The 13,018-nt window shown below is 37.5% G+C and overlaps 3 protein-coding genes across 6 annotated transcripts in view; all 3 read right to left on the bottom strand.

Moving 5' to 3' along the window:
* The window catches only part of LOC134812866 (uncharacterized), a 912,489-nt gene that overhangs the window by 516,004 nt on the left and 383,467 nt on the right, over window positions 1–13,018 (bottom strand). The gene's annotated exons all lie outside the window — the stretch shown is intronic.
* The window catches only part of LOC134812874 (inner nuclear membrane protein Man1-like), a 100,471-nt gene continuing 93,937 nt past the window's right edge, over window positions 6,485–13,018 (bottom strand). Inside the window, exon 2 of the mRNA XM_063820473.1 lies at window positions 6,485–8,420. Coding sequence (XP_063676543.1) covers window positions 6,999–8,417 — 1,419 coding nt within the window. The 5' untranslated portion in view covers window positions 8,418–8,420 and the 3' untranslated portion in view covers window positions 6,485–6,998. The remainder of the gene's footprint in view (window positions 8,421–13,018) is intronic.
* The window catches only part of LOC134812861 (eukaryotic translation initiation factor 3 subunit C-like), a 43,180-nt gene continuing 40,705 nt past the window's right edge, over window positions 10,544–13,018 (bottom strand). The window contains exons 18-25 of one of the 4 annotated variants that reach the window (XM_063820442.1): window positions 12,731–12,958; window positions 12,466–12,597; window positions 12,243–12,328; window positions 11,929–12,106; window positions 11,639–11,759; window positions 11,327–11,356; window positions 11,030–11,216; window positions 10,544–10,817 (exon numbers count right to left, since the gene is read on the bottom strand). In XM_063820442.1, the coding sequence (XP_063676512.1) occupies window positions 10,775–10,817; window positions 11,030–11,216; window positions 11,327–11,356; window positions 11,639–11,759; window positions 11,929–12,106; window positions 12,243–12,328; window positions 12,466–12,597; window positions 12,731–12,958 (1,005 nt within the window). In that variant the 3' untranslated portion in view covers window positions 10,544–10,774. The remainder of the gene's footprint in view (window positions 10,818–11,029; window positions 11,217–11,326; window positions 11,357–11,638; window positions 11,760–11,928; window positions 12,107–12,242; window positions 12,329–12,465; window positions 12,598–12,730; window positions 12,959–13,018) is intronic. The other 3 variants (XM_063820443.1, XM_063820444.1, XM_063820445.1) reach the window with 3 other exon arrangements.

The following is a 13,018-nucleotide window of genomic DNA, read 5'->3' as shown; positions in this document are numbered from 1 at the left end:
GCATGACTGAGTAGGGACTTTATTTCAGGGATATCAAAATTGCATCTTTTAAAACATTTCCTGGCATATATTTCAAACACTGAAGATGGCACTTTGGTACCGAATCTTACTATATGGACACGTTCATTGAAGTTTGAGGAAATTGGTAAATTTCTAAAACAGCGTTTTTGACGATAGTGGTTTAATTTTAACATATTTTAATCTAGCGTGTTCATAAGTTCTGAACATTAGCCACGTGACCCATACTCCCATATACACTGCTCAAAAATAAAATGTATTGCTTTTAGGCACTATTATGTAAAAAATGTCACATTTTTGTGACATTGTTTACCATAGCTGCCCAATTAGCATTTTTTGGTCTAAAATATAGTAGATTAGGTCAATCTAACAATTATGATGCAATATAGGCCTAAAGGGCAGTGATCGAACGGCTTTAAGGCAACACTTCGTAAACTTTGTCACACTCAGAATACGAGACCTCTTTTCTACTGTGAGGTGTTCTCAAAACCCTTTCAACTCATTATTTGATAGTTCTTCTGCCAATCATAGCCCTAAAATATGTTGTTTTGAAAAGTTAACAAATACATGCACTTGGCTATTGGGAAATGATGTAAATTCTGTCACATTATATGGAATTTGAAATTCTGGGTGAATTTCCGAAATCATTTATATCTGATTTTGGTTTGGAAGGCGGGAAAACTCTATATGAGGACAATACACGGATACAGTTGATTGAAGTATAGGGCAGTTGATGTAAACATCGTCACAAAATGATAGTAAAACAAATTTTTAGTAATACGAAATCGTAAATCAAAATGGACACGTTCATGTTGAAGTTTAAGGATTATATTATTAAACCAAAAAAAAATAGCGTGTTCAGAAGTTCTGGACATTAGCCACGTGACCCATACTTCCATATACACGGCTCAGAAATACAGTTTATTGTTTTTAGGCACTATAATGCAAAAAATGTCACATTTTTGTGACTGTGTTAACCATAGCTGCCCAATTAGCATTTTTTGGTTTAAAATATAGTAGATTAGGTCATTCTAACAATTATGATACAACATTTGGCTAAAGGGCAGGGATCGAACGGTTTTAAGGCAATATTTCGTAAACTTTGTCACACTCAGAATACGATACCTCTTTTCTACTGTGAGGTGTCCTCAAAACCCTTTCAACTCATTATTTGATGGTTCTTCTACCAATCATAGCATAGCACTAAAATATGTTGTTTTGAAAAGTTAGCAAATACATGTACTTATTGGGAAATGATGTAAATTCTGTCACATTATATGGAATTGAAAATGTTGGTTGAATTGCCGAAATAATTTATATCTGATTTTGGTTTAGAAGGCGGGAAAACTGTATATAAGGACGATGCACGGATAGAGCTGATTCAAGTTAAGGGCAGTTGATGTAAAAATGGTCACAATAATAATCAGGGCAGTTGATGTGAAAGAAAATCTATCTAACTAATGCAATGGCTGATGTGACGAAATTTACATTTCTTGACCCTATTTTGAAGAACCATACCCCGATTAGAATTCAATATTCTTCCAGGAATTATTGGTAGGTTATTTTTCAGCAAATCAGAACTCAAGTTTAACAATGCTGAGTTTGATATCACTAATTTACCGAAATGTGACGAAATTTACTTTTCCTGCCCCAACAGTATAATTTCAATGTGATGAAAAATGGGCATGGGTTTCTATATTTCCTGTATAAATCCATTCCAACTATAATAAGGGCAGTTGATATTAAAGAAAATCTATCTAACTAATGCAATGGCTGATGTTACGAAATTTACATTTCTTGCCCTTATTTTGAAGAATCATACCTCAATTAGTATATAATGTTACTTTATCACCATCACTATGTCGATAAATTAGTTATTTTGCCAACACGGAGCAAATAAAGTTATAATATTTTTTTGTGACGAAATTTACAAATTTTTACCCTGTTCAGGTGTTGAAATTTATTCAATGTTAACATATCACTGCCACATAATAATTTATATAACCGGCGTATGGTTGAAATATTGTTAATTGATCCATAGTACGTAATATAGGGTGTTTAAGTTGGTATACTAATATTTACTCAATTTTACACATGTTGAGATATCATACAAATTTTTGTGACTAAATTTACCTATTTCTGCCTTCTGTATTTGTATTTGCGTATAACAATGAAATATGTGAACAATTCCAAACACATTCAGCTCATAAAATAATGCTAGACTATTCGGCATTTCTTGTCAGGATGTCATAAACATCCCTCATATAAATTTCTTAAATGTGTGACGGAGTTTACATGGTGCTACCATTTAAGGAAAAAAGTCGCTAAATATGTAGATAATAGTCATATAAAGCTATTCTATGAATTGGAAATTCGAAAATTTGGTCAAACACGGCAACAAGGGGTCCATATAAACTCCGTCACGTTTTTATAGTGTGACAAAGTTTACAACTCACTGCCGGCCGCATTTAAGCGATATCTTATCGTCTGATAAAGATATCGTTATGCGACAAAGTTTATCTAGAGGATGAAACGATTATCTTAGGGTTAGAGGGTTTATATAGTTTCATAGTGTGACACATTTTACATCATCGTGCCATTTAGTAGGGTCACTAATATTTACCAATATCCTCAAACTTCAATGAACGTGTCCATATATAAAGCGAGACGATATATATATATATATATATGCTTTTAATACTTTCAACACTACTATATAACAAATAATTTGAGATTATGGTGATAATGGATGTAAAGGTATTTCAACCGAATTAACAATCCAACCGTGTGTATGACGTGTCCCAGTAGCCAATCATAATATATATATATATTTATCCGTACCATTTTACTGACACCACGGCATCAACTTTAACGCGAATTTCTGCAAAAACCGTCAAAGATATACAACTGAAACTTTTTTGACTGGGTCAAATGCTTTAATGGCCTCCAAATCAGCATGAAAAAATAAAAAATTGGCCAAGAAATAGGAGTTTTAGAGCCCAAAATTTGGTACCACAAGTGGTGTCAAAAAAAGAAAATCTATCAGTCAGATCTTGAAATATATTCCTGTGTTCCGCCGAGACCGCCAATTTGGAGATATTTTCTTGTGTTTGAAGTCATATCTCAAGTTTGGCACATAGAAATTCTCCCAAACTCGTACAGGATCGTGTTAAGCACAGACTTCTTGTTCAAAACCTGCATAAGAAGAAAGAAGCTGAGCCAAACAAGCACCACTACATCAAAGGAGGGACAACTCATACTGAAGAAAAATCAGTGAGATGAGTGTGGCTTTCACTAGAGTGCATTTTTTACAATACATGTGTTGTTATTTCATTAGGGACGATAGTGTTTGTATGAGGATGGGAACTTGTCCCGTTGTGATACAATTTTTTGTTTGATTGAGTCATTCATTCTGGCCGTTGGCGGTTGGAGCACACAAAACTTTAAGTTTTCGCGATATTTGTCAGATGAGGTTTAAATTCCATCGTAAAGTTGCTGTTCTACACAGTGAGGCATTTTCCTATCAAGAGTCTAGTGCAGTGCCCTTGTGAGGGATTATTACGATTTTTATAATATATTTGTTAAGATTTAAATTAAGATTTAAATTGGTCATTAGAACCACCCGGGCACCGTCTAGGTTTTCAATCAACTAAAAAACTTAACCACAAAACCGACTCTGAGCACTATTTCTAGGTTCTGAAACGACTAAATGATGCGAATTACAAATCCCCAGAGCTGATCCCACTCTAAATTAAAAACACTTTCCAACTTCAAAACTTAAACACAAAACCAGCTTTGAGCACTATTTCTAGGTTCTGAAACGACTAAATGATGCGAATTATAAATCCTCAGAGCTGATCCCACTCTACATTAAAAACACTTTCCAACTACAAAACTTAACCACAAAACCAGCTCTGCGCACTATTTCTAGGATCGATTACAATTCTATTTGTACCTATAGCATATGTCAGTACACCTGCGAGCAATTGAGGATCAACATTTTTAACAGCTATTCATTAAACTTATATATAAGGTATAACACAAGTGGCACTGATGCAGATGAATCATGGATAATTATTGACTGTTGACGAAAACTCGAAGTTTGAAATCCAAAGTATAAAGCTGCATGCAGTAGAAACGTAATTGGGAAATCAGGATTAAATATGATCACACGTAACGCGCGGATATAACATGTGCTTTATCCAATGCGAAACTAAAAGTGATGAAATAAGAAAATCGACTGTAGAGTGATTTAGCGCGACCGGGAAGGTTACTCAATACGCATTTGTGCTGGCAGAAATTAGCCGAAATTAGCACTAAAAACCATCCTACAGTCAGCACGCGCGGCTCACTGTCCATGGCGCACTACCTTATTATAGCCCGGGGTCCCCTGGTATGTGGTAACGAACGTATTGCCTAATTATTTGCTACACGTTGTATTATATACCTCTCTCGTGCACTCCGCGCGAAAAGGGGTTGCAGCACGTGTGTCAGCTACTTATAAACTTATATTATACTTATTACTTACGAACAAACTTTTCCATTTTTGATTGACGATGTCGTTAATTTAAAGTGCTTCGAGTGTCGAGATCGTTGCTCTGAGCGCGAAGCTAGAATTATAGTTCGCGCGGCGCGTCGAAGTCCTCCGAGGAAAATTTTGAAGCCTAGCTGTGGCAAACTTCGTAACAGTAGTGAGTAGCAACACTTGGGCGCCACTATATCGAGCCATGTCGATCTATCACACTTCAAATAACACGTTACTTTTATTGCCCCTAATATGACCCTAGGCCTAACCTACTAAGTACTAACCCTAACCGTAACCAATAAATACTATATACTGAGATGGGCCCATTTTAGTGTTTGCCGCAACACTTGATTACTACAACATACAATTTGCAATTGTGATCACTGATATGTGTGCTTCGGTAACAAAAGAAAGAATTCTTTAAATTATTTTACTTATGTTATATAGATATTATACAATGACAGAATTTGTTTAACAATCTTCAATGTTGGATAAGCTTCATTAATAACTTTGACGAATGATCTACAGTCAGTGTACTGTAAACATCTCAAAGTACTATATATTATAATATACATTATACTCTATTAACTTAGGGGTCGTTCACATATTACGTAATCAATTTTTTGACAATCTTTACCCCCCTTCGTTATCAGTTTTACACATAGCTATTGTGTCAAAATTACACTAGCGTAATCATTTGGAACCCCCTCCCCCCTCGTCTGATTACGTAATATGTGAACGACCCCTTATTTTATCACACTTTATGACACTCTATCAACTTATTTTACACTTCATCGTTCACCTGCTTGATTCACGTTGTATTTCCCCGATGTGTATCAATCACCTAACTACATGTGTTCTAGTGCTTGACGCGCTCAGAGGCTTCAATTCCTATTCACTATTGTTTCCTATAAGGTGTCCGCAGTCCGTTTAAATCTTTTAAAAGTACATTTGTATACATGAATACAATCTGGAACAACCTTCTGTACTATTTCAAAATTTTGTAAATAATAGAAAAGTAAATATGAAATGCCGAAATTTCATCAATATGGTTGATTGAACAGTATTAAATTATCGTTTTCAAAGGAAATATTTGGCTTCTAGTACGATCATTAAAGTTCCACTAAATAGCTTTTAATGAGTTATGAGTTCAAAGTCTTTGTGTTAAGATTGAAACATAATCCATGTAATATTGAACAATTTTATATCCAAAAATGTCGAAGGATAAATTAGATATACAATTGCTCACCTTAAATATAACAAATCACACAGTCACAAATAAAAACGTAAAAACAGTAAAATAACTTATAAAACTAACACAGCCCTTTTCATTTCTAAAACATGTGCTAAATTCACCATAAATTTCTGGTAGCATTTGCCAAAATTTTAATCGTGTTTGAAATGCCCAGCTGATGTGAATTAGCTAATATTGTTATAACTTGGCAAGCACTATTTGTATCGTCAGACAATGTGGTTAACAGTTGCCACTGTAATAATACAGTGCTAAGAACACTCAAAATATAAATTATGGGGGAAAAAAAAGGAAAATCGGCAGTGTCAAGAAATCCGAAACAGCTGCGGAAGGGGGGGGGGGGGTACCAATGGCATAAAATGGCATAAATGGCATACGTTTTATGGCATAAATGGAAATTTTTATTGGCCAATTCTCCAATTATGCCATGAACTTAGGTCTTCGTATTTGACTTTCTAATTCGCAAATTATTATTAGTACTTGAATAAGAGACATGTTTCATGCTTTATAACGCTTGGAATGATCGTTAAAGATTCATATGACAAATAAAGAAAATAGAAATGTATTATATCAAAAATGGCATAAATGGCATACGTTTCATGGCATAAATGGAAATTTTTATTGGCCAATTCTCCATTATGCCATTTATGCCATTGGTACCCCCCCCCCCCCCCCCCCCCCCCCTGCGGAATGCAAGCGGAGGTTTCTGAGATTAAATAAATCAGCATTATCTGGCTCACATCATGCGCTATTTGATACCAGTTCTCCAGTTGACTGTGGAATTCCACCGCAGTACGTTTCGATAGAACTTTACAGTGGAATTCCGCCACTCTGTCAGGCTTCTTGTCTACTACCACAAAATTCTAAATTGGTTTAATAGTTTTGAATCTACTAAGCACACGAGTTCAAATAGAACATATCATAACGGAAAATTAACATAACCAAATTGTTTTCTCTTCCCAAATATGATCAAAGCATTAGCTTTAGTTTTAAGTCGACCAAAAACTTTACAACATCTCAAAAATCTCATCAATATCGGATTTATATTTGCAATTAAGTTGCAAATTATCTACAGCTAACATTAAATAAGCAAAAAGGAGGTAAAATAAATATGTTAACTAACTAAACTTATATTGCACGACCCAAATGATAAATGATCTTAACGTTAATATCGTTAACATTTGTGGGTCTCACATGTTTCACTTACGATCCTGTGGAAGTTTTACCCTTTTCCATGGGGAGTTCTGAGTCCAAGTCAGGGTATAGGAAATCTGGGGAGGTGCTATCTGGTTGGGCTGGAGGTGATTTACTGGCTTCTAACCAGTACCACACAGGGAAATCCTCAGACTGTACCCGTCGCATCTCCACACGCACTCTGGACTCATGTTGGGCAATAAACTGGACAGCCCTTTCCCAGATGTGTTTCATTGCAGTCCGTTCGGAGGGCAGGAGGAGCCGGTCTCGGGCGTGGGGGATAGCCACGTACGGCACGTAGTTGACTGGGTCTGTTTGGTATTTGCTGTAATTCCTTTGCAGCTCCTCTATTATCTGATCTATCAACTCGAACATTTCTCCCATCGCCTGCTTTTCTTTAGCCCTCTTCCACTGGTAGACTTTGTGAGCAATTTGGGCCATGACTAAGATTGCAGCTGATGTTAGAATGTAGAATGCGAAGTTGCTCAAAACTTGAGACACACGACAAAACCATGAAATATGCGGGGTTTTCGTGCTGAAGAAAAAGGCTTCTGCTTTGGGGTTAAATGAGGATAATTCTGCTTCACCTTCTAACTCGAAGTAAGTATCCTCCTTCTTGGAATAAATGCTGTAATTGAAATCATCTCGCAGGAAGAAGAGAAGTTGCCGTTCCATTCCACCAGCCGGTGACGGAAGATGGAGATCACCTTCTTTATCCCCACACATTACTTCCCCTGAAAACTTGTCCACTTCAAACTTTTGTTTGGAAAGCTTTTGGAAGAGCCTGTCACACTGTCCCACGGTCATATATTCAATGGTTAGGTTCAAACAGGGAGGTGCTATAGAAGAATCCTCATCAGGCTCGACCAGATAATACGCGGTAGCAAGAGTACCGGCTACCACCACCACCACCGCTAGAACGCTCCACCAACCTGATAGATGTTTACTCTCGGCTGGCAATTTCTTCTTCCTGTCTGGCTTCTTTTCATCCTCGTTGTCACTAAAGAGACTTAGATCCCTGCCTTCTCTGTCCCGAGTAGTTCTCCTTCTAGTGGGTCGGGGTGAGTTGGAGAAGACCAGGCTTTGGGGTGGTTCAGGGGTCTCTAACTCGGGGGTCAGACTCAACTCCGGGAGCTCCGTGTCCGAGTAGTCTGATATGTTCAGAGACGCTGGAATCTTTGGAATGAACTTCTCCGACCTCCTAGGCTCCATTTTCGGTTTCTCTGTCGTCCTAAGTGTATCCAAAGTTTGCCTCCGTTTCTTCTTGTCCGCAGTAGCCCGGGCAGATCCAGCCCCAGCAGTCAGTAGGGACTGGAGCTGGAGTTCATATACTCGTCTGGTGGTGCCGGTAATGGGACCAGGGGTTTTACCATGTTCAAAGAGCAGGCTTCGGAGATCTTTATCAGATAAGTCTGATATGTTTATCATATCCTGAGATAATCTGGTCAGTTAATCTCACGAGTAATAGTCCCTCCCTCCCTTCCTCATTTAGGATTCCCAATTACTCTGTTCAACACGCCACACCCATTATAAGAGCCACTTAAAGTTTCACATCATGGTAAGAGTCTCCTCTCGTGCTCACAAACTTAGTTACATCTGGATATTATACAACATAATATAAGGATTCATTATATTCATTTTGTTCTATGGTTAACTCACACGGTCTTCAACACAGGCACGGTCTGCGAGAACATACTGTCACTTGTACTTAAAATTGCAGAGTGTGCTTGATCTCACTTAACATTTCATTATGTACACTCTCACACTCAGGCTCATGATTTAAAAAGTGAAGCAATAAAGCAACAAGCAAAATAGCAACATGACATGTCATGAACAATAACATAAATATTTAAAATAACATAAAAATAGGTTAAATACAAGTTACAATTTACAATCACCAACTTTAATTGAAACCGGGCAATTGTCGCGATGGTTCGCTAATACACAATTACAGAGTGTTAATTGAATTCAAGCTTCTACAAGGGCACAGATGTGCGTGTATTAAGGGAGCTGCTGGCCACAATTACGTCTAATAATGACGAATTAGCAGAAAACTTGGATCATCAGCAAATTAAAACTAAAAGTTTCGACAAACCAATATGACATGAGCCCATATTCGGAAAATGACTTCTAGTGCTATCAACTACCTACGAAACACTAAGTTTTATTCAATTAAGTACGGTTCTCTGGTACGAACCACAGCCGCACGTTACCATGGTTACGTGATACGAACATGTTCATTTTAAAATGAAGGCTCGGGTAACAGTGGAGTATTTTGAAGCATCATTACAAAATCGCATTAGAACACTAGATAATTCTAGATAGAAAAAAATCTTCTGATGTTCTCATTTACAAAGATAGTGAGGATATTGATTATTGACATGTAAGATAACTGTAAGATAACTGACATCACGTTAGTCCCGAGAATAGCAACACTCGTAATTTCCAAAGTATTACAAAATGTCAGACACAGATATCAAAGTTGGCTGTGGCCGGTCGTTACGGTTAGTTGTTCCAGCCTCCTGCTGAAGTTATGCTCCAAGTATCACTGGTGATCTGGGCTGTAAGATATTCCTTCTTTCTTAGTTTACACCAGTAGCAAATTCCTTTCGACAAACCAATCAGTAGTATCCAAGGATCTTTAAAGGTGCTGTCAAAGTTAGCGAGATATTTTATCAGCGCACATTATCTTCAGCTACCATCAAAATTAGAGTAAGATTTGACAGCTGACTCCTCGACAGAAGTCAGGCGTTTCTTCCAATCCTCAAACTTCACCTGAAATATTGGGTTTTAAAAAGATTATGATTACGGCGTGATGAGATGGTCGTTATTTTTATTGGATTTTATTACTAATTATTATTAATTCTAGACTTTGAGCTGCGACGAAACTGCCTCGGAGACGTTAAAGAATACAATTAAAACGTCAACCACCACAAAAACCAACCCAGTCGAGGGTTAATCATTCAATTCTAACCTGAGATTTAGCTATCAACTGTTTCTTCCGCGTAATCTTAGTTTTGAGTTGCTCTATTTCAGCTCGCAGGGTGTTTTCTTTGCTTCCACACAGAATTTCCTGCTGTGCCACCTCACGACGTAACAACTGCAACTGTTCTGTAAACCTAAACATTTTGTAGTAATTAATTTGAGGTAATTGAGTTATCAATATAATAATTATATGCGGTAGGTATAGACAATATCTCAGTTGTTATTATTTATTAATGATTAAAAATTAACAGATAAAAGATTAAACTCACATATCAGCTTTGTTGTGGATATCCATGATGACCTCATATTTGTCATCAGAAATCATACTGTCATTGTTGACAACCGTTTCCAGGCATTCTACGAATATTCCCTCTAACTTAACTAGACGCTCAGATGATGTCATCACTATAATATGTCGGGGAGGGTGATTAGTGGTTATATAATTCAACTTGTTAAGGAGATATTTTAAGATTAAAACTGTTGACAAATTTCCTATCAGACTTGTTTTGACATTTATTTCCAACAGTGCGTTGAGCCCCGGCATTCAGAAAACAATAAAATGTCGCATATAAATCAGTTAAAGAAAAATTAAAACCAGAAGAATCACGACAACAATATCATTCTTGATTCGATAACACCCGCGCGACCTAACATCGCTTATAGTAATAAATTACAACTCGTAAAATGGCCCCTGACAGGGTAACTGAGAGACTGAAGTCCCAGACCCCAGTCAGGGGCCAGAGTGTCCGTGATGAGCAGGTATTTATTCCTCACTCCTTCCTCTTTAGCGGACAACTTTATTAGTAGGCATTCTGAGAGTAGTTCTGTGAGTAGTTCTGCTTCCTGGGGAAGAGAGATGGGGCTATCTTCACTGTGTTTTAACTTACTCTTCTATGTAACTAACTTTATCACTTTATTGAGTTTATCTCCAATATAATTAGTCAAGTTATCAAAGTCTGTACTGCGTTTTAATGCATAGGACGAAGGTAAAAAATACGATTGGGTTCAACTAGTGCAAGTGGTGAGTATTGCGATGAGAAGTTCATTGAACGAACCTGTTGTAGTTGTTGTAACCGGAATTGTTGTAGTTCCCACCAGTTCTTCTGTTGTACCCAGCATTGTTGGCAGAATCGTAGTTCCTCTTCTGGTAACCTCCCCGGTTCCCCTGGTAGTTGTTGTTCCGGTTCCCCGAGTATGAGTTGTTTCCCGAGTAGTTGTTTCCCGAGTAGTTGTTTCCTCCTGCTGGGAAGACAGATTACAATTACAAATCAAAATTTTACAAATTACAAATGAAAATTATCAATTATTTTGTTATATAACATTTAGAGTTTATAGTTGGTATCTGAACTTACTTCTGTTGTACGAGTTGCCCTGTCCTCCAGCTGAAAACATATTTAATTACGATTGATAAGAAATACAGCCGTCAGTCATTTCCCGTTACCCACTTGAAACTTCAACTCAATATTTTATAGTACCAGAGTCCATAATCTTATTCAGTATTGTTTGAGACCAAAATTTAAAGTGGACCGAGGCTATTTAGAGATAAAATTGCCAGTAACTTATTTAAAAAAAGATGCATTCTAATTAACTTTCATCAGATTTAAACAATGAAATTGAAAAGATGCAAGATAAAAAACGCCTAAAAAGAAGGCAGAGTATCGTACATTTGTTGATGTTGGACCAGGTGCTGTTCCAAGGCAGTCCAGAAGGGGCAGATCCTCCCTTTGAAGTGAAGGGTGTTCCTTGCTGTAGCATCTTCTCCGTGTTGTCCATCACGTATGTCAGCTGCGGATTAACGGGCGTGAACAATGGTTAAAAACTAAGTTCTTGTTAAAAAAGTAAACCTATTTAACATCAGATTGTTTGGAAAGTTCGGTGACAGTCAGGGTATAATAACATTTATAAAGCATTTTAACAGTCTAAGTTGTAAGTTAAATAATAATAAATGTATAACCTTGTCTGCAGTCTGCTTGGTGAGACTCTGCAGTTTGCTGCTTTCAGCCCTGTGTAACATCAGCAGATCAGTGGGCTTGTCCCAGCTTGCTTTTAGCTCGTCGTTCAGTATCATCTTACTTATCAGGGCGTGGATTTGAGCGTTGGTAAGACTAAACATTTGAGATAGAACCAACGGGCTGAGGGGGTAAGTCGTGAGATTAGAGCTCAAAAGAGTTTGGCATCCTGCTAGAATATTTGTGAGAAAGAAACTTAGCTTAAGAACAACATGACAAAGTATAGAATATAACAAAATCAACTGATTAGCTTCCAAACCTGATGGAGTCGTAACAGGCACTGTAAGTAAACATGTACGTTCTCAAACTCTCCTCCTTGATCTTCTGTCTCAACATCGCCTTCACCTGGAAACGAAAATATCATAACGCCCTGAACAGTATAACAAAATATCAGCTATTAGAAAATTCTTACATTGGAACATTCAACATTCAACTCACTACAAAATGTATACAATTAAAAGTTAATCTAAATAATAGTAAACCTCCTCAGCATGAGGCATCAGATTCCAGATCTTGTGAGCCAGCAGGGTGTCAGCACAAGTCTTCCAGTCCGCTTTCATCATTGCTTTAGCAGCAGCCACCAGATGCTCTCTCATCGAATCAGGAGGTCCAATCTAAGGAAGCAATTTATCTTAGGCAAATAAATAAAACAGTAATACTAGAGAATAAGCAGATGCAAAATATATATTCGAACTTTGTTTCAAGGATATGAGATGTATCTGTGTGCCTAATGAAGAAGATGTTTACCAGTGGGCTCTTCTCAGCATTCCTAAGCTGGTAATGGAATGTCCTGCTGAGCTTCTTCCTCTGATCGAACTGATGAGCAGCCATGTGAGGGACCTCCAGCAACATGGCACAGGTCAGGTAACTGTACTCTAGCAGCTCCAGGTTGATGTGCATGTGGAAGGGGATCTGCCGCTGCTTCTCTATCTTCTCCTGCTCCAGGTTCCTCTCACTCATCCTCTGAAAGAAAGACTTCGCTATGATGGCGAGACGTTTCCATGTCAACAGGTTACAGAATAGCGCTTTAACAGA

The sequence above is a fragment of the Bolinopsis microptera genome, chromosome 3 (assembly GCF_026151205.1).
Source record: "Bolinopsis microptera isolate Bmic1 chromosome 3, MBARI_Bmic_1.0, whole genome shotgun sequence".
Lineage (NCBI taxonomy): Eukaryota > Metazoa > Ctenophora > Tentaculata > Lobata > Bolinopsidae > Bolinopsis > Bolinopsis microptera.
The sequence above is the reverse complement of the archived record's forward strand: the minus strand, read 5'-3'. Positions and strand labels throughout refer to the sequence as shown.